At 42.1% G+C, this 25,358-nt stretch overlaps 1 protein-coding gene across 1 annotated transcript; it reads left to right on the forward strand.

Annotated features, from left to right (window-relative positions):
• The first annotated feature begins 21,591 nt into the window (after positions 1-21,591).
• On the forward strand, positions 21,592-24,691 carry CHST7 (carbohydrate sulfotransferase 7). Its single transcript, XM_072135667.1, has one exon. It carries the CDS (start codon positions 21,798-21,800, stop codon positions 23,085-23,087), a length of 1,290 nt encoding a protein of 429 aa, XP_071991768.1. The 5' UTR covers positions 21,592-21,797; the 3' UTR covers positions 23,088-24,691.
• Positions 24,692-25,358: the final 667 nt, after the last annotated feature.

Here is a 25,358-nt window from a genome sequence, read left to right on the forward strand (position 1 = left end):
ATTGTAATTATTGAGACTATTATTATTATTATTATTATTATTATTATTATTATTATTGAGATGATTATTATTATTTTTACCATTATTAATAATCATCTCCATAATAATAAAATTTATAATAATAATAATAATAATAATAATAATAGTCTCAATAATTACAATAATAACCTCTGAGAAGATCCCTCTCTATATATCAGTGCATTAGTCTGTGTCACAGTGTAAATGGCAGATAACATGTCTTAGTTACCAGAAATCCTCAGCTCTGTATCACTGGGCTTATAGCTCAGTTAGTTAAGCTCCTGTCTATGGTGCAGAGGGTCCCAGGTTCGAATCTCAGCCTGGGCAAAACTTTATTTAATTTAATTATATAAAGAGCTTGTGTCTGGGGAAGACCTGGAGACCAAATATGGACAGATAGAGATCTGAGCTGATGACGTGGTCCCTGCTCTCTCCACTAAGCCGACACTTCTCTGAAAAGGATTCCCTCCCGAAGTCTGCTCTGGGGAACCCTAGGAGATGCAGTGACCATATATGGACAGATCTGAGCAGATGACGTGGTCCCTGCTCTGCGCTAAGCCCGACACTTCTCTGAAAAGGATTCCCTGCCCGATGTCTGCTCTGGGGAACCCTAGGAGATGCAGTGACCATATATGGACAGATCTGAAGCTGATGACGTGGTCCCTGCTCTGCGCTAAGCCCGACACTTCTCTGAAAAGGATTCCCTCCCGATGTCTGTAGAAGCCATTCTGTACTGTGAGTTCAGACTTTCAAAGTATTTACTATAAGGACACAGCGCCGGGACACAGCGGGACCTGGGGGGAGAATCCGTGACAATATCATAGCTGCCCGTGACGCGGGGCAGAGGTACGAAAAACGGGAAAGTCCCGTCAAAATCGGGACGGTTGGGAGCTATGCAGCAGTGTTAAACTGATAGTGTTATCGGAAACCTCCGATAATGCTAACAAACACTTCTGCGCTGTACACTAAAAACGCCGGACCGCTTTCAGTGCTGCCTCTTCCCCGGACCACCCCACCCACTCCATAGGCCAGCAGTGACTGCCGCGTGTCATGCGGCAGTCACCAGCGCTAATCCCAACCCCTTCATGAATACGCTGGTCTGGACCGCTTTGCGTTTCTAGTGTACAGAGCAGCAGTGTTTGTTAGCGTTATCGGAGGTTTCCGATAACGCTAGCAGTGTAACACTGCTGGGACTATTGTAGCCATAGGAGCTGCTTATTTTAGTAAGCAGCTCCTAGTGCCATTTTGAGGGTGACAGGTCCTTGTTAAGTTCCCCTCACTGGATGTCCAGCTCATATGTTTACTAAGAGGCTTCAGCTTCAAAGTAAATATGGTTGCAAACGATATTGTCCCCACTGGTTTTCCATCAGGGGATCCATGGACTTTCTCCCCCAGTTTTCTGCCATAATGTAATATGCGCCTGACTGAACTGATATGCTGAGTTCAGTCTCTAAGTGATCGGGACGGACATTCATGCAAGCTTACAATGCAAGTGTGATGCAGGTAAATCACATCACTCTCGCTCATGGGAAATAGGCCCAGGACGGTTGACTACTCAGAGGGAAGTGGTGACAAAAACATTCTTCTTCAGTGGAATTTTGGAAACCACTTATTGACTTATTGTAAATTTACACTATTTATAATTCTAAACATGAAGTCTCTCACAAAATACTGTACATGCAGAACTTTGGCCAATTCTCTTTGAAGATCCATTTTTGAAAAGTATTCCCCTGATAACATACATAAGATCTTATACCATAAAGCAAAACACAATAACCCTCTGTAAACTCTGTCCTATTTCACCAAAGATTTTTTATTGTGGCCACTCATGTAAATGATTTATAGATTTCCAACATCAGGTTCACTTTTACAGCGCTAATGATATAAATAAATGATATTTTATTAAAGGGACACTGTCGGCAGTTTCTAACCCGCTAAACTACCAGCCCGCTCAGGTACAGAATCACACATACTTTCCTTTTTTAGGCTGGGCAGTGGGCTACTGGCTATATAAAAGGGTGCAGGCACTGGCTATATACTGGTGACATGGGCTGCTGGCTATATACAGGGGGTAGGCACTGGCTATATACAAGGGGGCTGCTGGCTATATACTAGGGGGCAGTTGCTGGCTATATACTGGGGACATGGGCTAGTGGCTATATCCAAGGGGGCGGGCACTGGCTTTATACAAGGGGGCTTCTAGCTATATACTAGGGGGGAGGTGCTTGCTGGCTATATACTGGGAGGCTGTGACCAATGCATTTCCTACCCTCGGCTTATACTTGAGTCGATATGTTTTCCCAGGTTTTGGTGGTAAAATTTGGCCTCGGCTTATACTCGAGTATATACCGTGTATATACCATGTGTTTTTTTTCTACATTTTCATTTTTTAATTGTTTGTTTGCATCTTTTGTTGTATATGTATTCCTTAAACAGATTCTTCTTTGAATATTGTCTTTTGCTTAATCCTTACCACTACTAGAAAGTTTACCATTACTGCTTCTTTAGGAAATAAGAAGGTAAATAGCTTTAAAGGGCACCTACCACCACAAATCTACCTATAAAGGTAGATTGGGTGGTAGGTGCATCAATGGGACGTGAGGATAGCCCTTTTAAGGGCTAATCCTCACGTCCCTGCACTTTTTTAATAACTTTAATTTGGTATTTATTCAAATTTACTTATGCGGCTACCGGGGCGTGGAGTAGCCGCATATGAGATTACATGAGGCGGCTACTCCACGCCCCGGTAGCCATTTTACCCCTCCTACTCACCCATCTTCGGCGCGCAGCTCCGCGTAGCTGCGCGCCCTCGTCCGGCGATCCTGCCATCTGCGCATGCGCAGAAGAGCAGGCCCGTGCCTGCGCGGTCACAACTCCGAAACCGGCGCGGGCCTGCTCTTCTGCGCATGCGCAGACGGCAGGATCGCCGGACGAGGGCGCGCAGCTACACGGAGCTGCGCGCCGAAGATGGGTGAGTAGGAGTGGTAAAATGGCTACCGGGGCGTGGAGTAGCCGCCTCGTGTAATCTCATATGCGGCTACTCCACGCCCCGGTAGCCGCATAAGTAAATTTGAATAAATACCAAATTAAAGTTATTAAAAAAGTGCAGGGACGTGAGGATTAGCCCTTAAAAGGGCTCTCCTCACGTCCCATTGATCCACCTACCACCCAATCTACCTTTATAGGTAGATTTGTGGTGGTAGGTTCCCTTTAAGTGTCTGCTTTTTAAAGACCCACAGGTTAGGTCATTCATCTTTTTATGACCATGGGTCATTAGTACTTGAATTCTCAGGTCATATTTTGCAGTTATCTTCCTTGAAACAGCTTTACATATCACAGCCAATTTTTACTTTTTTAGCGATGACGTCAGCTGACGTATGGCATATTAATATGTTACGCGTCATTGGTGGGTTAAAGGGGTTATCCAGATGTTAAAAATTACTGAGGGCCGGGCTGGGCTATTTAAAAATAATAAACATCTACTTACCTCGTCCGGCGCTGCTGATGTCCCGCGCCGTGGTCTGTCTCCTCTGTACACCGGTCTGATTACAAGGGCACACAGGGAGCTACCGGCCGGCCGGAAGCTCCCATCCGACACCATCTTCCAGCGCTTACAATGCTGAGAGATAGGGACGGATGGACCGGAAGCTCCCTGTGCGCAAGTACATGTTTATTATTTTTAAATAGCCCAGCCCGGGCCTTAAGTAATTTTTAACAACCGGATAACCCCTTTAAGCGGTTTTCTTGAGCACAGGTTGCCACACTGGCTGGAGTAGAAGTTATATGGAGGTTGGAGCCAGGGGCACAGCATTAGAAATTTATTTGTCTTAACAGTAAGGAAACCACAATGCATTTTGTGGTCCAAAACATCCCCTTTTTCAGTTGGATTTTGCTGATTCTTTGGTTTAAGTTGAAAATGCTGGAGAACATCAGCATTTTACAACTTAAACCGGCTTATTCCACTTGATAAAGGGGTAGTGTTTAGGTTTCCTTACTGTTAAAGGGGTTTTACCACAAAAGAAAATTCTCACATTTCAATCCCCTAGGGATGTTAACACAATAAAGATCATTTTAACCCCTTACTTTACAATGTTAATCAGTGTTATTGCTCTATTAACTCCTATCACTCCTTAGTCTGCTCTGTAGCACTAGAGGTGTGCGTCAGCAAGGTGCACTCTCTAAGAGAGCTGAATTCCAAGAGTTGCTCCTTTGTCAGGAGCTGGGGCCTAAGAGCTGCTCATGTGGTGAGAGCCTGGGCCTAAGAGAGCTTGCCCCTTCCTGCCCAGGGGTTTTGTCATTCAGCTCACTCTCTAATCACACTCCAGTTCACATGGAAGATATAATTGGATAAGAAACATCACATACCTTAACCCCTAACACTTACTGCATCCTCCCTGAGGCGAGTTTCACAGGCTCACCTGCTAGGGAGATACAGATGGAGGGCCTCATTTGCAACACTCCACTGTCTATACAGGGGTGTTGCACATCCCGCTGTTGTGTTTCTGACTCCACCCTCCATATAACTTTAACAGTGGATATCTCCATTTCTGATGCACTAAGAAACAAAATGGTGAGATATTAATGAAGTCAATAGGAGGTGAGTCTAGCATAAGCCTTCATGGCAGCCAACTGGCACCCGGCCCTGTTACAACATATTCTGGAATACATGTTATACATAACCAAATTGGAAAAAAAACTTTAAAATGATGTAATTCTTTGGAAATAGATTGATAAATCTGACATGTATAGTTGCAGATAGGGCAGTTTTATGTCTTCATTTTCTTACCACTTTAGCCTACTTTGCTGATTTGTCATGTGAATCCAGATATCAATTGAAAGGGACTGGTCAGTCGGCACGTTCACTGTGCGTAGAAGACTTTTGGGGTTTGTGTGGTTAGCTCATGGTCTCTGCACACGGTCGTGTGCATGAGTCCTAAGCATGGGGGGCAGGATATTAGGTAATTTATTCAAAGTTCTGCAGCATACGTGATCTTTTACTGCCCATGATCATTCTCCCTTTAAGGACCTTATATACATGAAAACAAACTTAAAGTTCTGAAAGGTAGATTGGTCATGGACAGATAAAGATTACATGACTCTACATATTCTACCATTTTATGGACAGCTATGGCAGGTGAAGAGGTAAAAGCCATTTCCAAACATGGGGCTTCACTTTACATATCAAGAAAGTGGTGAAGAACTTTTCATAGATGTATATCGGTAAATTACCTAATATCCTGCCGCACACATTACAAAAACAGGGAGTAAAGTGGCCAACCCCTTTAACACCTAATTGCCACAGTTATGAAGCCGTCTAAGCCACTATAATAAATCTGATGTTCAAAACAGCTAGTAACATCCTGCCTATTGAGAAATCTACCTCTTTGTTATACAGTGCCGAATGATGAGAACTAAATAATCTGAAAAGCTTGCCTCATTTATTTCTATAAAAGGTCTAATAACTTAATGAGGGCATTGAATATTTTATATAAAAAAATGAATAATGAATAATTTTAATTCTTCATTATCTGTTGTACAGTATAATGTAGTGGATTCATTTAATAATTTAAGATGTACACAATCTTTGAGGCAGTACTATACATGACAAACAATGGACAGAGATGGAGTTTATTAGTTTTCGGGAACATTCTGCTAGCCAATTAAAAAAAGCAACAAGACATAAGGATGTCACAACTGCATAACTATTACATCAAAACTCTGCATTTATCTACATACCGAACTGAAAGGAAATTATGGTTTCCTTAAAGGAAACCTACTATGAGGATTCTACTATCAGAAGTAGATCTGATTGTAGATTCCTCCTGCCTGCCTCTGCCCTAATCTGTAATTTAATAACTGCAGAGGCTACTGATGCATGTACTAGCCTGGCCGGGCACTGGGAACTAAGGCTAGTACACGCCCCAGTAGCCTCTGCAGTCAATTTACATATGACTAACATTTTTAACAAGTTAGTTTAGGTTCCAGGATTATTAAATTACAGATCAGGACAGAGGCAGGAACGTGGAATCTACCATCATATCTACTTCTGATTCCTCAGGGTAGGTTTCCATTAACTTGGTCTCTAAATGTACAGTTCTGTAAAGTAATATAGAAAAAAGCCAGTTCAGTAGTGAATCTGACATGAAATCACCTTATTTCTTCCTTGTTGCAATTATTAATTAACCCCTTCCCCATGCACGCCATAATAGTACTGCGCACACGTCCCGTGCGGGTGCACGGAGATGGCTCACAGGCTGAGCCCTCTCCATAGCCGGTAACTCTTTGCTGCATATTGCAGCAAAGGCATACCGGTAACACCAGAGATCAGTGCTTGCACCGATCGCACCTGTTATGCCGGGGGTAAAGCTTCAAAAAGCCGCCATTCGCCATCTTGCCAAAGGCTGTCTTGTTTTAACCCATTCATTACAATGTGCTACTTGCACATTGTAATGAATGAGGAGGAAAGTCCCCAATATACTGCCATACTGTAGTATGGCAGTATATGGTAGAATCAATCAGACAACCTAGGGTTAAAGTACCCTAGGGGGTCTGAAAAATAGTAAATAATCATTTTTAAAAAAAAAAGTTTAAAAAAAAATTATAATAAAAAAAAAATTTAAATTTAAATCACCCCTCTTTCCCTATAAATGTATAAATGTAAATAAACAGTAAAAATCATAAACACATTAGGTAGCCGCATCCGAAAGTGCCCAATCTATCAAAATGTAATAACAAATAACAAATGTAATTTTGAAACATATTAAAAAGTCAAAACCAAAGTAATAAAACGGGTGGTATGGGCATAGATTGTACTGGATCCCCCCGTTGTATAAATTAATCTCACCAAAAAATTGAAAAACACAACATCTAAAGTATATTACGTATAATACAAAACAATCTTTATTGAGAAAAAATAGTGCATCACAATGCACCAGCAGCAATACAATATAAAAACAACAGAGAGTGCCACATAATATAAAGTTGCTAAAACCAATGGAACAAATAGAAACTGGTAAGAGTAGCCTACTAACAGTCACAACCTAAGTAGGAATTGTAAACAGAGGAAGAACATCCCTCACATAAGAGCAGTAATGTTACCTATACCAGTAGGAAGGCACACACTGTACTCCCCGACACGTGTTTCGCACTTAGCTTAGGCTACACTTACCAGTTTCTATTTGTTCCATTGGTTTTATCAACTTTATATTATGTGGCACTCTCTGTTGCTTTTATATTGTATTGCTGCTGGTGCATTGTGATGCACTATTTTTTCTCAATAAAGATTGTTTTGTATTATACGTAATATACTTTAGATGTTGTGTTTTTCAATTTTTTGGTGATATTAAAAAGTCAGTAAAAACTGATCAAAAGGTTGTACAGTCCTAAAAATGATAGCATTGAAAACGTCATCAAAGGTCACAACAATTGACACCACCCACAACTCCATACAACAAAGTATCAAAAAGTTGCCAGAAGATAGCAAAATAAAACAAACATTTTTGTACAGGAGGTTTTAATTTTTGTAAATGTATGAAAACCCAAGACCCAAAGAATAAAGTAGACATGTCATTTGGGGCGCACAGTGAAAGCTGTAAAATCCAACCCACAAGAAAATGGCGCAAATGCGTTTTTTCACCATTTTCACAACATTTGGATTTTTTTCCCACTCCTCTTTACATGGCATAGAAGATTAAATACTGTTACTATGAAGTGCAATTTGTACCACAGAAAATAAGCTGTCACAGAGATCTTTCAGTGTAAAAATAAAAAAGTTATAGATTTTTGAAGGTGTTGAGTGAAAAATGGAAATGAAAAAACAAAAAAGGGCCAGGTCGTTAAGGGGTTAAATGTGGAAATTGCGTCAACATTTTTCAGTTCTTTTAGTACCAATCATGCAAAGACGTCAATACTGATTATATTATCCTCAACTGGAGTCTGGAGTCTAGAGTCTAAGTACTATGCTTTTTAAGGTCCATAAAAGCTCTCCAAAGTATTGTATGCAGAAAAAACTAATAGAGATACAGTGCCTTGCGATAGTTTTCAGCTGCCTTGAAGTTTTCTACCTATAGCCACATTTCAGGCTTCAAACATAAAGATATAAAATAGTAGTTTTTTGGTGAAGAATCAAGAAATGGGACACAATTGTGAAGTGGAACAAAATTTATTGCATATTTTAAACTTTTGTAAAAAATAAATAAAATCTGAAAAGTGGAGCATGCAGTACTATTTGGCCCCCTTAAGTTAATACTTTGCAACACCACCTTTTGTTGCAGTTACAGCTGCAAGTCACTTGGGGAATGTCTCTATCAGTTTTGCACATCGAGAGACTGAAATTCTTGCCCATTCTTCCTTAGAAAACAGCTCAGTGAGATTGGATGGAGAGCGTTTGTGAACAGCAGTTTTCAGCTCTTTCCCCAGGTTCTCCATGGGATTCAGGTCTGGACTGTGACTGGGCCATTCTAACACCTAAAATCTTTTCAAGACTCCAACAGGTTTTCTTCCAGAATGGTTCTGTATTTGGATCCACCGAATGGTTCTGAATTTGGCTCCACCCATCAATTTTAACCATCTTCCCTGTTTGACAGTGGGGATGGTGTGTTCAGGATGAGGAGCTGTATTGCTTTTATGCCCAACGGATCGTTTGGCATTCTGGCCAAAAAGTTTGATTTGGTTTCTTCTGACCAGAGCAGCTTCTTCCACATGTTTGGTGTGTCTCCCAGGTGGCTTCTGGCAAACTTTAACCCCTTAACGCTCTGCGCCGTAGCTCTACGGCGCAGAGGTATAAGGGATGTATGAAGAGGGCTCACGGGCTGAGTCCTCTTCATACAGAGGTGGGGGTTTTTGCATTTTGCACAAAACCCCCACCGCTAATAACCGCGGTCGTTGCTTGCACCGATCGCGGCTATTAACCCTCTAAACGCCGCCCGCAAAGTCGCGGGCGGCGTTTAAAAGACGGCGGCGCGCGGGCGCCGCCATCTTTTTTTCGATCGCCACGCCCCCGAACGTCATCGGGGGGCGGCGATCGGTTACCATGGTAGCCTCGGGTCTTCTCTTGACACGAGGCTGCATGGTTTATGCAGGTTCGTTACAATGAGCCAGTGGCTCATTGTAATGTAAGACCTGCAAAAACGCCATATATTGCAATACTGTAGTATTGCAGTATATGGTAGGAGCGATCTGATCATCTAGGGTTATTGTACCCTAGATGGTCTAAAAAATAGTGGAAAAAAAAAGAAAAAAAAAAGTTTAAAAAATAAAAAAAATTAATAAAATATTAAAAGTTCAAATCACCCCCCTTTCCCTAGAACAGATATAAAACATAACAAACAGTAAAAATCACAGACATATTAGGTATCGCCGCGTCCCAAAATGCCCGATCTATCAAAATATAAAAACGGTTACGGCCGGCGGTGACCTACGAGGCGGGAAATGGCGCCCAAATGTCCGAAATGCGACTTTTACACCTTTTTACATAACATAAAAAATGATCAAAATGTCGCACAGACCTCAAAATGGTAGCAATGAAAACGTCGCCTCATTTCGCAAAAAATGACCCCTCACACATTTCCGTGCGCCAAAGTATGAAAAAGTTATTAGCGTCAGAAGATGGCAAAACATTTTTTTTCTTTTTTGTACACATTCGTTTAATTTTTGAAAATGTATTAAAACACAATAAAACCTATATAAATTTGGTATCACCGCGATCGCACCGAACCAAAGAATAAAGTAGGCGTGTTATTTGGAGCGAAGAGTGAAAGTCGTAAAAACTGAGCCCACAAGAACGTGACGCACGTGCGTTTTTTTTTCAATTTTTCCACATTTGGAATTTTTTTTCAGCTTCGCAGTACACGGCATGTTAAAATAAATAACATTACGGGAAAGTAAAATTTGTTACGCACAAAATAAGCCCTCACACAGGTCTGTACACGGAAAAATGAAAAAGTTATGGATTTTTGAAGTTGGAGAGCGAGAAATGAGCCGGAAAACCCTCCGTCCTTAAGGGGTTAAACAAGACTTTTTATGGATATCTTTGAGAAATGGCTTTCTTCTTGCCACTCTTCCATAAAGGGCAGATGTGTGCAGTGTACGACTGATTGTTGTCCTATGGACAGACTCCCCCACTTCAGCTGTAGATCTTTGCAGTTCATCCAGAGTGATCATGGGCCTCTTGGCTGCATCTCTGATCAGTCTTCTCCTTGTTTGAGATGAAAATTTATAGAGCTGGATGGGTCTTGGTAGATTTGCAGTGGTCTTATACTCCTTCCATTTCAATATGCTTGCTTGCACACTGCTCCTTGGGATGTTTGTGAAATCTTTTTTGTATCCAAATCCAGATTTAAACTTCTCCACAATAGTATCAATGACCTGTCTGGTGTGTTCCTTGGTCTTCATGATGTTCTCTTCTAATAAACAAGAGCCTAAGACAATCAAAGAGCAGGTGTATGAATACAGAGACTTGATTACATACAGGTGGATTATTTTTTATCATCATCAGTCATTAGGGACAACATTGGCTCATTCAGAGATCCTCACTGAACTTCTCGAGTGAGTTTGCAGCACTGAAAGTAAAGGGTCTGAATAATATTGCACACCCTACTTTTCAGTTTATTATTTTTTAAAAAGTTTGAAATATCCAATAAATTTTGTTCCACTTGTTCTTGATTCTTCACCATAAATTACATTTTTATGTATGAGGCCTGAAATGTGGCAAAAGGTAGAAAAGTTCAAGGGGGCCGAATACATTCTAAAGGCTCTGTATCTGTTTGTCAGATGAAAATTATTCTATTCTAATTAAGGTTAATGTGATAGCATATGATTTACTTTACATTGACTGTCTATTGCTAGGTTGTTTGTATGCACGTTTAGACATGAATAGGTTGTACATCTAGTACAGTTAGTGGCGTAACTGGACCCCAGAGCAAAGTTCCTTATGAGTTCCACCTCCCTCTCTTCGGGTGTGCCTAGGTTTTCTTACATTTCTTAGGGTGCTTTGTCATTAGATTGCACTGTTTTGTGACTGAGTTTCGGCAAAGCCTCACATTTGACAGTTAGATATTGAGAAGTTCATGGTCCACTCAAAGACTACAAGGTGCCCCCAAACTTATAGAAGGGCATTATTGTCATCGTGTCACAGGTTGGTGGCATTTTATGGGCCTAAATTCTCATGAAAGGGTCCATTTAAGCTGAAGCTATTGCTTCTCTGAGATAACTGTTGGTGTCTATCTTGATGTTGTTCATCTGAGGTTTCTTTTTACATGGAATATACTATTTTTTTTTTTTTAAGAATGTGTGTGTAGTAATGTGTGACATGTATGGTTGCTGCAACTGTTTGTTCCCAAAACAATTGTTTTTTGTCTTGAGTCATATTTTCAGGTGCTTTTCTTGACCCGTCTTATGCTTTTCAACATTTATGCCCGATTTATATTGTGAAATATTCTGGCGCATAAATAGACCACAACAAACGAGATACAGATGACAATCTTTATTTAGCAGAGCATCAAAGTTATTACCAAGTGCACAACACAATAAAGAATGAAAGAAGAAGCAATGTCAATGGGCTAAAGAAGGGACACAAATGATTCATTCCCTGCAATTAATCTGTGTGGACATTTGTTAAAGAAATATCTGGCCATTCCATAAAACTGAAAAAGGTCCCCCCATGCAACCTTTTTCACATGTTTAAACAAATTTCTACAACATTCCCTGAAAGTTGGATTGGAACCCAGGCGGCTGGGAAACTAGGAGAGAGCACAAGCCTCACTCTCTCCACACCCCAGATCCTAATTCCCCAGCCGGGAGCAGGAGGAGTCTTGCAGCAGGGGTCGTGCATACATTAAAAGCCGGGGAAGCTGAGAGGTGCTTGGACAACTCCGGCTGTTTTACACAGCTAATATTTCATTATTAAAGATGCCAAAAAAGTAGTCTGGGGGTAGATGTCCTTTAAAGGGAAGCTGTTAGCAGTCTTCAAAATACCCTGCTGCAGATATAAAATAGCAAGCCCAGAGATTTAATTAATTAAGTAGATGCACCAAAAATTATTTTGGGCAGCAAACTAGACCAACTAAAAGGAGGGGCAAAGTACAACTTGCCAGTTTAAATTGCACCGGATTAATCATCCAGCACCAGACACAGACATCTGGCGCAGCAGAGAACTGTCTAGTTCTACTCCGCACTGGTCTGATATGCGACACATTGATACATCTCCCCCGAGGTTTTCTTTATTTACAGACAAAATCACTTTCCATTATTGCAATTACAGGCTACTCCAATATCTTTTCTCTGGGAAAAAACTGTAGTTTGAGTCGTTAGATTTCTTTTATTTTTGATTTTTTACACTGTATGTGTTCCTGCCTTACTTGTTCAGTCATACATAAAAGAGATTTCCATTGTGTTTGGAGACACATTTATAAACCCATAACCATTCCTCATTATTGTTCTCTCTCCATTTCATTCACCCACAGGGATTATGCAAATTGTCTTTGATATTACCTAGTAAGTAAGGCTTTTAAACAAGTATATTTCCATTCTGTATTTCTAGTTTTTTATAAATATTCTATGAACCTTCCTTGAACCTTCAATAGCTGTCAGCTATATACTCAGTCAGTGTCATAAACTGGGATTTATAGAAGCCTGTATGTGCTTTCAACATATAAGATCCTTATGATGGAAAAATACAGATATAATTTAACATAGTCCAATGTCCATTGCTCAGCCAAATTGGCCTGACAATCATCCTTGCATGTGAACATGTCCATTTAGTTCAGGTGTACTGGGTTTCTTCTGGTATATCCAGAGGACAGACAGATAGTGGGAGGAATGTATTAATTTACATGTGCCACAATTCTAGTGGTTTTGCACTTCTAAAATGCCTTGCATCACATTTTTCATGCTTTTAGACCTTTTTTGGAACCCCAAACTGTAGGGTTCATTTTCTTATTTAACGGACATCTACCAACAGATTATTTCCAACAGCCAATTTCCATCAAAATCAGTTTTTAAACTACGCTAATCAGCATGAGGTGATCTGCAAATGAAATTATTCACTCTAATGATGTCACCAGCTCCCACAGTAGTCCGTAGTCGGCACCAGGAGGCACCGAGGCGTTAATAATTTCATTTGCCGAGCACTTTAAGCTGATTAGTTAAAAAAAAAACTATAATTTTTCCAAACGGGCACAGGAAGAGGAGGTTGGTATTCATCTATAAGCAAAAAAGGGGGGGGGGGCAAATGTGTTCTAGAACATACTGACACATCCAACCAGTAAAATGTACACTAAACAAAAAAAGTAGACGTGTATAGAAAGAAAATATTTTATTTCTTATACAGTACAGAATTTAAAACATTGTGGTAGAGTAAAAACCTGTATATAAGTCTAATATAGACACCAGAAATATCTATCAATGAGACCATAAGGCAAATACATTACCAGATTCGAGGTGCCATTGGGTAGGGAGTGGTCCGTAGGCGGTGGCAGAGTACTTCAAGCTGATTAGCATATTTTTAAAACTAACATTTTTCCAGATCACTGGAAACAGGCACAGGAAGAGGAGGTGGCATACATCTACCATCAGGTAATCTGAAGGTAGCTGTCCTTTAACCCCTTGTGAATGTGCACTTTAAAAATATGTAATTATAAAATTTAATTTTGTTTATTTCACCTCCACTTTAATTCCTGTGAAAAACAAACTTCCAAACCAATATTTTGAGGGGTTCCGTTATGAGATTATTTATGGGTCTTCCATTATATCAGTCCTTTATGTCACTTATTCCTAAAATGTTCACTTAAAAAGTAGTTTTTGTTAATTTTGTGTAAATCTGAAAAATCAAAGCTATATTTGTAAGCTTCCTAACATCCTAAAAAATGAAAGTATGCCAACATGAAGCAGACACATAGTAATTCTAAATTTTAAAATTATAGGGGTGCTATGACTGTCTGTCTAAAAAGTAACAAACTTTGAATATGAAAATGAAATGCAATTTTCCATATCTTTACAGTATTAAATAATGTCTAAATACTTACGGTAAATAGACGGTAATAGGTCTGCCTAAGTTTCATGACAAAATCTGGTTCAGGACCTGGACTTCGGGACGAACTTTGACCCGAAATTTTGGGAGTAACAGGGCGGTTGCCATGCCCAAAATGGGCTAGGGAGCATACTTAAAATAAAAACAATGGGAAAAACCACAAACCCTTCCTTTTGCTGCGGTGAGAGTTGTTTTGACCCAGTTAATTAAATAGAGGAATTAAGTGGAAATGGAAAAAACAGACACCCTTTTTCTCACTGGGACCCATTTACTAAGGGACGTTCTTTTATGTGCAAAATGCTTGCACATGTAATGGCACAAGTGCCTGTGCCACATTTGTGGTGCACATGACCGTTTTGTGTTCGTGGCTGCACTATTCTTTATGCGAAACAAATTTGTGCGCCAGATTTAACAAGCGAAGTCACACCCCATGTTAAAGGTGCACCAACAAAAGAGTAGAAGTGTCGGAGCACCATAAATATGGGCGCCAGAAATACTGAATCTGGCACACTACACAGGCATACTGTAGTTTGCACTGTTCATGGTAAATATGCCCCACTGTGTAATATCCTCATAATATCCAAAATTTCAAGTTAAAGTTCCGAGAATATGGATTGTAAAATTTCAAGTCAAAGGGTCAAAGGAAATCTACCATCAAAAGCTAGCATGGATAAACCAGAGACACTTAATCATGGATCCAGGGACTGTGACGGTGGTAATCTTCTTATATTTGTTATCCATGGCCTTCTTTATTAAAAAAAGAAACTGTTAAATTATGCTTATTAGCCTGAGGGGCACCTCATTGGTGTCTTTTTACTGGTTGTGAGCAGAACATGTCTTCCTCTCCATTCTCCTTCATCTCTCTGCCTGTGTAATCTAGCAGCAGAAAGTGCAGGGGAAGGGGAGACCCGCTCCCTCCTGCACAACCACGGAAATGCCCCTGTCCCTTTATACCTGCTTTCGATTTAAATAATGTGTAGTACCAAACTATACAGTGACAGCACCTTTATGATTTAGGTATTACTGCACACTATTAACTGACAGAAGCACATTAATTATCTAAGGTTTACTGCACGCTATTCACTGACAGCAGCACCTTTATGATTTTTTCAGGAGCTAAACAGAGACGCTATACAGAGACAGGACCTTCAATATCTTGCAGGATGATGCAGTAAATGCTAGTATTCCTGTCTAGTCTTTCCAAGTATTGCTGTTTATCCTCTTTAAGCAGTAAGAATATCCCTGCATTACAGCAGCCTATGAGTATCCTAATGCAGATCTTGAGAATGCCCTAAAACAGGATCATTATTTCGCATTTCCAACTGTCTGATAACAGCAGCCTCCACTCTATATCTAAGTGCCCTGAAAAGGGTCATGCTGACCCTTTAAAGAGCAGCAGCCTCTCCCTAGCTCTGTCTACTGTATGTAATGGTATATGGACATGTGACTCTGCTCTTATATTGCAAACTCACATATACAGCACATTTCACCCAAAGTTTTCAACTAACATGAGGTGCAATCTCCGAATCAACTATAAATTTTAAAATGTTCTGACTTCCAGATTCTAAAAGCAGGGCTCTGTCCACTTTCGCTCAGTCGAGCTGACTAGAGAGTGCGCCGTTCTCCTATCAACTCAAAAGGAGTGACGGCAATAGGAGAGATTATATGCTTAGCACTAGAGTTAAATGGAGAGTGTGCCCCTGCATGTTTTCCCATCAGGTTGAATGGAGTGTGGCCCTGCATGTGTAGCAGACTCTCCATTAAGCCTGACTGTGGAAAGACAGGTAAGTGGACGAACATTCCAAGGACAGGTGTGGGTCCCAGAGGTAGGACCTAAGTCTATCCTCTATGACAGGTGGATACATAAAATATAGCGGCAGATTTACTTACCTGGTCCTGTCGCAATCCCGCGGTGATTGTCCGACAAGGATTTTGGTCTGCCGCGATTCACTAAGGTCGTGCGTCCAATTTCCTGCATGTGTCGCTTCCGCACTGAGGTCCACCGGAGTTCACCTTCTTCTTCCTGGTGCATGTGAGTGCTTGATCTTGCGACACAATTCCGTTTTTTAAATTTCGCGGTTTGTCCAAATCCGTCGGGTTGTTCGACGGCACACCCCTGATTTCAGTTGCGCGCAAGCCGGCGCCGATGCGCCACAATCCGATCGCATGCACCAAAATCCTGGGGCAATTCGGCGCAAAATGTAAATCGTCGGAAAACCCGACAAAAATGCGCTCCGCAGACCCTTAGTAAATGAGCCCCAAAGTCTAGATGGGAAAATCCATTTAGAACACACTCTTACATTCAAACAAAAAGGCTGCATTCACACACACAAAATGTGCTGAATCCTAAAGAAACTAAAAGTGCAGAAATGAATATAGTCTTACTAATGAAATATATAGAAGTCTTTCAGTGAAATGCTCTAAAAGCAAACAATGGTTACAGATACTTCCTCTTCACATGGGCTGATATACAAACCAAGGCTTGGTACATCTTGTGTCTTTATCTGTAGACAAGGGTTTGCAGGAACTAGTTTTGATGACTAGTGTCTGCTTCAGAGGGCTTCCGTTCCAGCAGCATGTTAGAATTCCAAGTTCCTAGAAGTAGTATCCGCTGACATTCCCTGGTGGCAGCCATAACATTCCTATGCTTAGTTTCCCACCACATCCAAGTCTAATATATTTTATATGAGAAATAGAATCTACCTTATTTCATGCACTTTCCTTTATATTCCAATGTTTAGGAAGGGAATTAGCTGTTCAATTTGTCTTATCAATCATATCTGTCAAGTGGTTTCTCTTCCATTCTGTACATATAAGGGAGGAAATCAAAAGCATTGCCTCCTCTGTAAAAGATCTCTACAGCTTATCATCCCACTTATCTAGATACATTTGGGAATTATTCCTGGCAGAGACTCAGACTTTGATATCTGTTCATTGTAGGATTTGTAAGCTATAACTAAAAATGTAACCTACTAAGAGTTATGTATAGAAAAAGAGAATTGTACATCAGCTGTATATTGAGACAAACCTGTAATTTTGACAAATGTGAAAGTAATCTTATAGACCTGTGATGTTACATGTTCAATATTTTCCATCAAATGGAAACCAAGATGTCACTTGTGCCTTTATTAGATTTCCTGCACAGTCATAAACACAGTAAAGTCACTGTATATTTTAAATGTGGTGTTTATCACAGTCCTTCTTAGTTTCTTATTAGTGCACAGCTGCAAACATCAAACACTTCTTCACTTTGTCACTGACCTCGGAAGGAAATGACAGCCACTTTTACAGGAAACCGTCATCTGAGCATCTGGCTAATGGTCGACGTTTGCAAAAATAAGGAAATAACTACAGCTGAGATATAAAATCCCTACTACCTAAAGAGGAATAAGGAATCTGTAGGTAGATATCACACTCTTATAGCTGGGAGGTTATGTGTATGCAGGAAGATATACATCAGGCATATCGGCCAATGGGGTTGGTTACAGTCCATTTGTAACCATGAAAATGCAGGTTCAATTAAGCAATTAATATATATCTTTATGATAAAAGATTTAGTATAACAACATTTTTTTCATTTATTATCTGCTATTTCTGTGCTGTGAAGTTATTGGCAGCCCTGAGCCCTTTGTATAACTAAGTATGCAGATATAGCTGTCACTAATAGGACTGTAGACATTTGTCAGCATAATTGGTAGTGGACCCACTGTACTACCGAGGTCGCTGACGTAAGCCGACACCTAGGAGCGGAATCTAAGTGGTACCCGGTTTTCGACAGAGCCCGCCACAAAGCAGGTTGGACTTGTTGTGGTATGGTACTACCAGGTCGCTCCACAGATGCAAATTTGTCCCTCAGGGCGACCAAGGTGAGGTACAGAGTCGTAGAGCAGAATTGTAGTCGGGGACAGGCAGGAGTTCAGGACTGACAGCACGGGATGAGAGTCGGGGGCATAGCGGAAGGTCTGGGCAGGTGGCATGGATCAAGGTCAGGAACGTAGCCAGGGGTCACAAAGGAAATCACATAGGCAGTAGGAAACAGCTTTCTCAGAGGCACAGAGCACAAACATCCGGCAGGGGACACAGGAAGGGGCCGGGAATTTTAACAGAATGGGCAGACTGCTGGCGGGAATTATGGGTGCGCTGGCCCTTTAAATCTCCTGGGAGGAGGAGGCTGCCGATGGAACGTGCACAGGTGAGTGAGGCTGCAGCAGGGAAGAGGGGGCACAGGGAGGCACACGGGTGCGCCTGTAACCTGGAAGAGAGGTCGTGGGAGCACCCGTGACAATATTGCTAAAACATTTATACTACCAACACCAAGATCAGTCAATATAAGCACAATACTTTTGATCAGTGCTATACCAAAACCAAAATATCAAAGCATTCCCCTGCTTTGTATGAAGAGCCAGTCCCTGGTATCCACGTATGAGCACATGGCTGATATATATTGTATTTTTATATTTGTATACAATTATATTTATAATGTATATCATATCTACTCTCTCTTGCACTGTATATACAAAGTATAACACCTATACTCCCCCTCGCACTGTATATACAATGTATAACATATCTACTCCCTCTCTCACTGTATATACAATGTATAGCATATCTACTCCCCCTCACACTGTATATACAATGTATAACACCTCTACTCCCCCTCGCACTGTATATACAATGTATAACATATCTACTCCCCCTCTCACTGTATATACAATGTATAACACCTCTACTCCTTCTCTCACTGTATATATAATGTATAACATATCTACTCCCTCTCTCTGTATATACAATGTATAACATATCTACTCCCCCTCGCACTGTATATACAATGTATAACATATCTACTCCCCCTCTCACTGTATATACAATGTATAACACCTCTACTCCCCCTCGCACTGTATATACAATGTATAACACCTATACTCCCCCTCGCACTGTATATACAATGTATAACATATCTACTCTCTCTTGCACTGTATATACAAAGTATAACACCTATGCTCCCCCTCGCACTGTATATACAATGTATAACACCTCTACTCTTTCTCTCACTGTATATACAATGTATAACATATCTACTCCTTCTCACTGTATATACAATGTATAACACCTCTACTCCCCCTCGCACTGTATATACAATGTATAACATATCTACTCCCTCTCTCACTGTATATACAATGTATAACACCTCTACTCCTTCTCTCACTGTATATACAATGTATAACATATCTACTCCCTCTCTCTGTATATACAAAGTATAACACCTCTACTCCCCCTCGCACTGTATATACAATGTATAACATATCTACTCCCTCTCTCTGTATATACAATGTATAACACCTCTACTCCCCCTCACACTGTATATACAATGTATAACACCTCTACTCCCCCTCACACTGTATATACAATGTATAACACCTCTACTCCCCCTCACACTGTATATACAATGTATAGCATATCTACTCCCCCTCGCACTGTATATACAATGTATAGCATATCTACTCCCCCTCACACTGTATATACAATGTATAACACCTCTACTCCCTCTTTTACAGTATGTACAATGTATAACATATATACTCCCCCTCACACTGTTTATACAATGTATAGCATATCTACTCCCTCTCTCACTGTATATACAATGTATAGCATATCTACTCCCTCTCTCACTGTATATACAATGTATAACATATCTACTCCCCCTTGCACTGTATATACAATGTATAGCATATCTACTCCCCCTCGCACTGTATATACAATGTATAGCATATCTACTCCCCCTCGCACTGTATATACAATGTATAACATATGTACACCCTCTCTCACTGTATATACAATGTATAGCGTATCTACTCCCCCTCTCAGTGTATATACAATGTATGACATCTCTACTCCCCCTCGCACTGTATATACAATGTATAACATATCTACTCCCCCTCTCAGTGTATATACAATGTATAGCATATCTACTCCCCCTCACACTGTATATACAATGTATAACATATCTACTCCCCCTCACACTGTATATACAATGTATAACATATCTACTCCCTCTCTCACTGTATATATAATGTATAACATTATCTACTCCCCCTCTCAGTGTATATACAATGTATAACACCTCTACACCCTCTTTTACAGTATGTACAATGTATAACATATATACTCCCTCTCTCACTGTATATACAATGTATAGCATATCTACTCCCCCTCACACTGTATATACAATGTATAACATATCTACTCCCCCTCGCACTGTATATACAATGTATAACATATCTACTCCCCCTCACACTGTATATACAATGTATAACACCTCTACACCCTCTTTTACAGTATGTACAATGTATAACATATATACTCCCCCTCACACTGTATATACAATGAATAGCATATCTACTCCCTCTCTCACTGTATATACAATGTATAGCATATCTACTCCCCCTCGCACTGTATATACAATGTATAACATATATACTCCCCCTCACACTGTATATACAATGAATAGCACATCTACTCCCTCTCTCACTGTATATACAATGTATAACATATCTACTCCTTCTCACTGTATATACAATGTATAACACCTCTACTCCCCCTCGCACTGTATATACAATGTATAACATATATACTCCCTCTCTCACTGTATATACAATGTATAACATATCTACTCCCCCTTGCACTGTATATACAATGTATAGCGTATCTACTCCCCCTCGCACTGTATATACAATGTATAGCGTATCTACTCCCCCTCTCAGTGTATATACAATGTATAACATATCTACTCCCCCTCACACTGTATATACAATGTATAACACCTCTACACCCTCTTTTACAGTATGTACAATGTATAACATATATACTCCCCCTCACACTATATATACAATGAATAGCATATCTACTCCCCCTCACACTGTATATACAATGTATAACATATGTACTCCCTCTCTCACTGTATATACAATGTATAACATATCTACTCCCCCTCGCACTGTATATACAATGTATAACATATGTACTCCCTCTCTCACTGTATATACAATGTATAACATATCTACTCCCCCTCGCACTGTATATACAATGTATAACATATGTACTCCCTCTCTCACTGTATATACAATGTATAACATATCTACTCCCTCTCACACTGTATATACAATGTATAACATATCTACTCCCCTCGCACTGTATATACAATGTATAACATATCTACTCCCCTCGCAGTGTATATACAATGTATAACATATCTACTCTCCTCGCAGTGTATATACAATGTATAGCATATCTACTCCCCCTCACACTGTATATACAATGTATAACATATCTACTCCCCCTCACACTGTATGTACAATGTATAACATATCTACTACCTCACGCACTGTATATACAATATATAACTTATCTTCTCCCTCTCTCACTGTATATACAATGTATAACATATCTACACCCCCTCGCACTGTATATACAATGTCCCTCTCTCCCTGTTGTACATCTCTAGCACTGTGCACCCTGGTGTAAATCCAGATTAGCGACCTGGGCTCAGCAGGAGGTGGGCACTACCCCTAGCTAATGCCGGGAGCTGTGGCCGGGTGAAGATGTGACGAGCTCCGGGTAATCTCTTGTGTGCAGGACAGCAGCCCCACCCCTGGGCGGACTGCCAGGAAGTGACCCGCTCCGCCAGAGACAAGTGTGCTGGTAGCAGGAGCCGGGCGGCTGGCAGCTGTGGGCACCATGGCCCGGGAGTGACAGGATGGTGAAGCGGCGGGCTCGGAGCCTCTGGCTGCTGCTGCTGGTGTACGCGGCGCTCATGCTGCTCTTCTTCTCATTCATGTTACATGAAGGTTGGCGGAGAGGCAGGAAGGGTGAGCAGGACTACAACGAGGGATGGGAGCGGGCACCTCCCCGGCGGCTCTGCCCGAGCCTGGACCAGTCCATGTGGAAGGATGAGGAGGAAGAAGGGACGGAGCCGGGTGCGGGCTCCCCTCTGCCCAGGACACACGTGTACCTCCATGCCACCTGGCGGAGCGGCTCCTCCTTTCTGGGGGAACTTTTCAACCAGCACCCTGGCGTCTTCTACCTGTACGAGCCGGCATGGCACATGTGGCAGTCCCTGTACCCCGGGGACGCGGAGAGCCTGCAGGGAGCGCTCAGAGACCTGCTCGGCTCCCTCTTCCGCTGTGACTTCTCTGCGCTGCGGCTCTACGCCGGGGACAACCTGACTTCTGCCTCCTTGTTCGGCTGGAAGAGCAACAAAGTGATCTGCAGCGCCCCATTGTGTGTAGCTGATGCGGGGAAGTCTACCGCGGGGGGCCGCCGGGATAAGGTGGGGCTTGTGGAGCCTAAGGATTGTGAGCAACACTGCCCGGCCCGGCCCCTGCGGGACCTGGAGGCGGAGTGTCAGCGCTACCCTGTGGTAGTCATCAAGGACGTGCGGCTTTTAGATCTGTCATCACTGCGGCCCCTGCTGCGGGATCCCGGGCTCAACCTGCGGGTGGTGCAGCTGTTCCGGGACCCCAGGGCTGTGCACAACTCCCGGCTGCGCTCCAAGCGCTCCCTGCTGCGGGAGAGCCTCCAAGTGCTGCGCAGCCGCCTCCGCGGAGCCGATCCGGCCGGCAAGGCGCTGCAGCAGCAACAGCTGCACAGAGGAGGAGCGGACTATCTGCTGAGCGGCTCTCTGGAGGTGATCTGCCAGGCCTGGCTGCGGGACCTGCTCCTGGTGCGGACTCACAGCCCTCCATGGCTCCGCCAGCGCTACCTGAAGCTCCGCTATGAAGACCTGGTGCTCTCCCCGCACAAGGAGCTGCGCCGCCTGCTGCGCTTCACTGGGCTGCCCCCTGTGCCAGAGCTGGAGGACTTCGTGCTGAACATGACCCGGGGAGCCAGCTACTCTGCCGACAAACCTTTCCTGGTGTCTGCCCGTAATGCCAGGGAAGCCGTCACCGCCTGGAGGGAGAGACTGAGCCGGGAGCAGGTCCGCAGGGTGGAGGAGGCCTGTGGGGACGTCATGCAGGTGCTGTCCTATCAGCTGCAGGGGGCATGATAGGTCTGTCCTCTGCGGATCATGGCAGCATCCCCTCTCCTATGACATCCTTATCTACAGTATACGGATTAAGAGATGGAAGTGGTGACAATCACAATGTAGTGAGTTTACATTATTTATATATGGACTATATGAGGGTATACACAGGTACCAATACAGAGAGCAGGCAAAGAGGGATCTGTGTTTATTCTCTGTACTGACAGCTGAGATACACGTATTTGTTATGTTGTCTTTATTATGAGTGTTATTTATATATCAGTATTTCAGTCCTGATGCTTTTATTACAACTATTTTATATGGATTTTTGGCATTAGAGAAGCCATGCTTATTTGTATTATACCATCCTGTTAGGGAACAAAACATAGTAGAGGGATGGAATCCTAGAACTGGCTGAGAAGGATCACTGCAACTGTATAACCATTGTGTCAGATACCTGTAATTCTCATATTGCGCACTTACCCTTAGGATAGGTGCTAAAAAAAAATTGGAAAACCTGATCAAGTCATTTACAAGCACCTCTATAATGGAATTAGTATTACAGATATACTGAGGCGGATTTTCAAACCCTGTATATTAGGCTACCTTCACACGACAATTGTTGGGATGTATTTATGGCACAGTAACACACCATACACAAAAAAAAGAAAGACAATGGGGCACATTTACTTACCCGGTCCTGTGCGTTCCCTGATCCGGAGTGTCCAACAAGAATGCACTCTGCCGCGATTCACTTACCGTACTTATCGTGCGCCCGATATCCTGCATGTGTCGCTTCCGCCGCTCAGGTCCGCCGGAGTTCACCATCTTCTTCCCGGTGCATGTAAGTGCATGACTTGCAACACAATTTTAAAGTTAAATCCCGCGCTCAGTCCGAATCAGTCGGATCATTCGACTGCCCGCGCCCCCCCCCCATTTCTGTTGCATGAAAGCCAGCGCCAATGCGCCAAAATCCGATCTTGTGTGACACAATCCCCTTCTAAATCTCTGTCCCAGCGTCGCGATGCCCGAAATCGTCGGAAAGCCCAACGGGAATGCAGCCGCGGGACCCTTAGTAAACAAGCCGCAATGTTTTTTGTGTGTACGGCCGTGCACCGCTATCTCCTATGGAGAGGGGAGGGGTAAGCAGCCCTCTCCTCTGCTGAGGGCCAACGTGTGCTCGCCCGGCTGTAACCATGTGAATGCACCCTTAGGCAGTTTACAAATTGCATCAGATCATTGACCACAGTGGATGATGGAGCATATTTTGTCACTCTCATCCTTATAGTGATGGCGAACCTTTTAGACACTGAGTGCCCAAACTACAACAAAAAACACTTATTTATCATAAAGTGCCAACATGGAAATTTAAGTAGTAACATATTGCTCCATGGTTTGTCACAGCCTTCAATCATATTGGGTGCTGGATCAGACTACAGAGGTTTGCATTTGTAACTTTATCTGGACACAGTAGGTCTGCGTAGGAGCTGTAGAAATGTAAAAAGAAGCATTTCAAATGTATTGGAGCAGTAAGCAATTAATTGGTTTGATGTCTGAACATGATATAAAGGAAACCTACCACTTGAAATGGTAGGTGTAAGCTGGAAATACCGAGCTGGTGCCGGAGCTTACTTTGGTTATTGTCCTAAACCGCTGTATCGCGGTTTAAGCACTTTTTAATGTTTATATCTGAAGCAGCTTCGACGCACCAAGCGCTTGGTGCGCCGAAGGTGCTTCAGATATAAACATTCAAAAGTGTTTAAACCGCGATACAGTAGTTTAGGACAATAACCAAAGTAAGCTCCGGCACCAGCTCACCCTGAGCTGGTGCTCAGTATTTACAGCTTAAACCTACCATTTCAAGTGGTAGGTTTCCTTTAATATATTTATAGATTTTTATAGATGTAGTTGGAAACAGTATTCTTTATAGGTGGAGGGAAATATGTTTATTGCTTTTAAGCCAAAACTATGTCTATGTATTGTAATGGAGAAAAGTACCATGTATCCCGGAGAAAAAGAGAGAAACAAATAACTGCTACTCTTCTCCAGTCCATGCTACAAAGCAGTCAGTGAGGTAGATTTATCAAGGCCAAGGGAGCATGGGGGGCTGTGCCAGGGCCACACGTTCCTGCCTCACGTCTGCTCACTAGCTACAGCCTGGAGTCGCAGGTTATGGCGCAATTCTATGCCAGAGAGGACGTGATTTATAATTGTCCATCAGCACAGCTGGCCGCCAGATTTATCAGGTGACTGGAACCTCCTAAGATGATTCACTCATACACTGGCGTACAATGC

This window comes from Engystomops pustulosus, chromosome 2 (genome assembly GCF_040894005.1).
Source record: "Engystomops pustulosus chromosome 2, aEngPut4.maternal, whole genome shotgun sequence".
Lineage (NCBI taxonomy): Eukaryota > Metazoa > Chordata > Amphibia > Anura > Leptodactylidae > Engystomops > Engystomops pustulosus.

Excerpts from the sequence above, each read along its gene's own strand:
- CHST7 (XM_072135667.1), top strand. The coding sequence starts at position 21,798 with ATGGTGAAGCGGCGGGCTCGGAGCCTCTGGCTGCTGCTGCTGGTGTAC.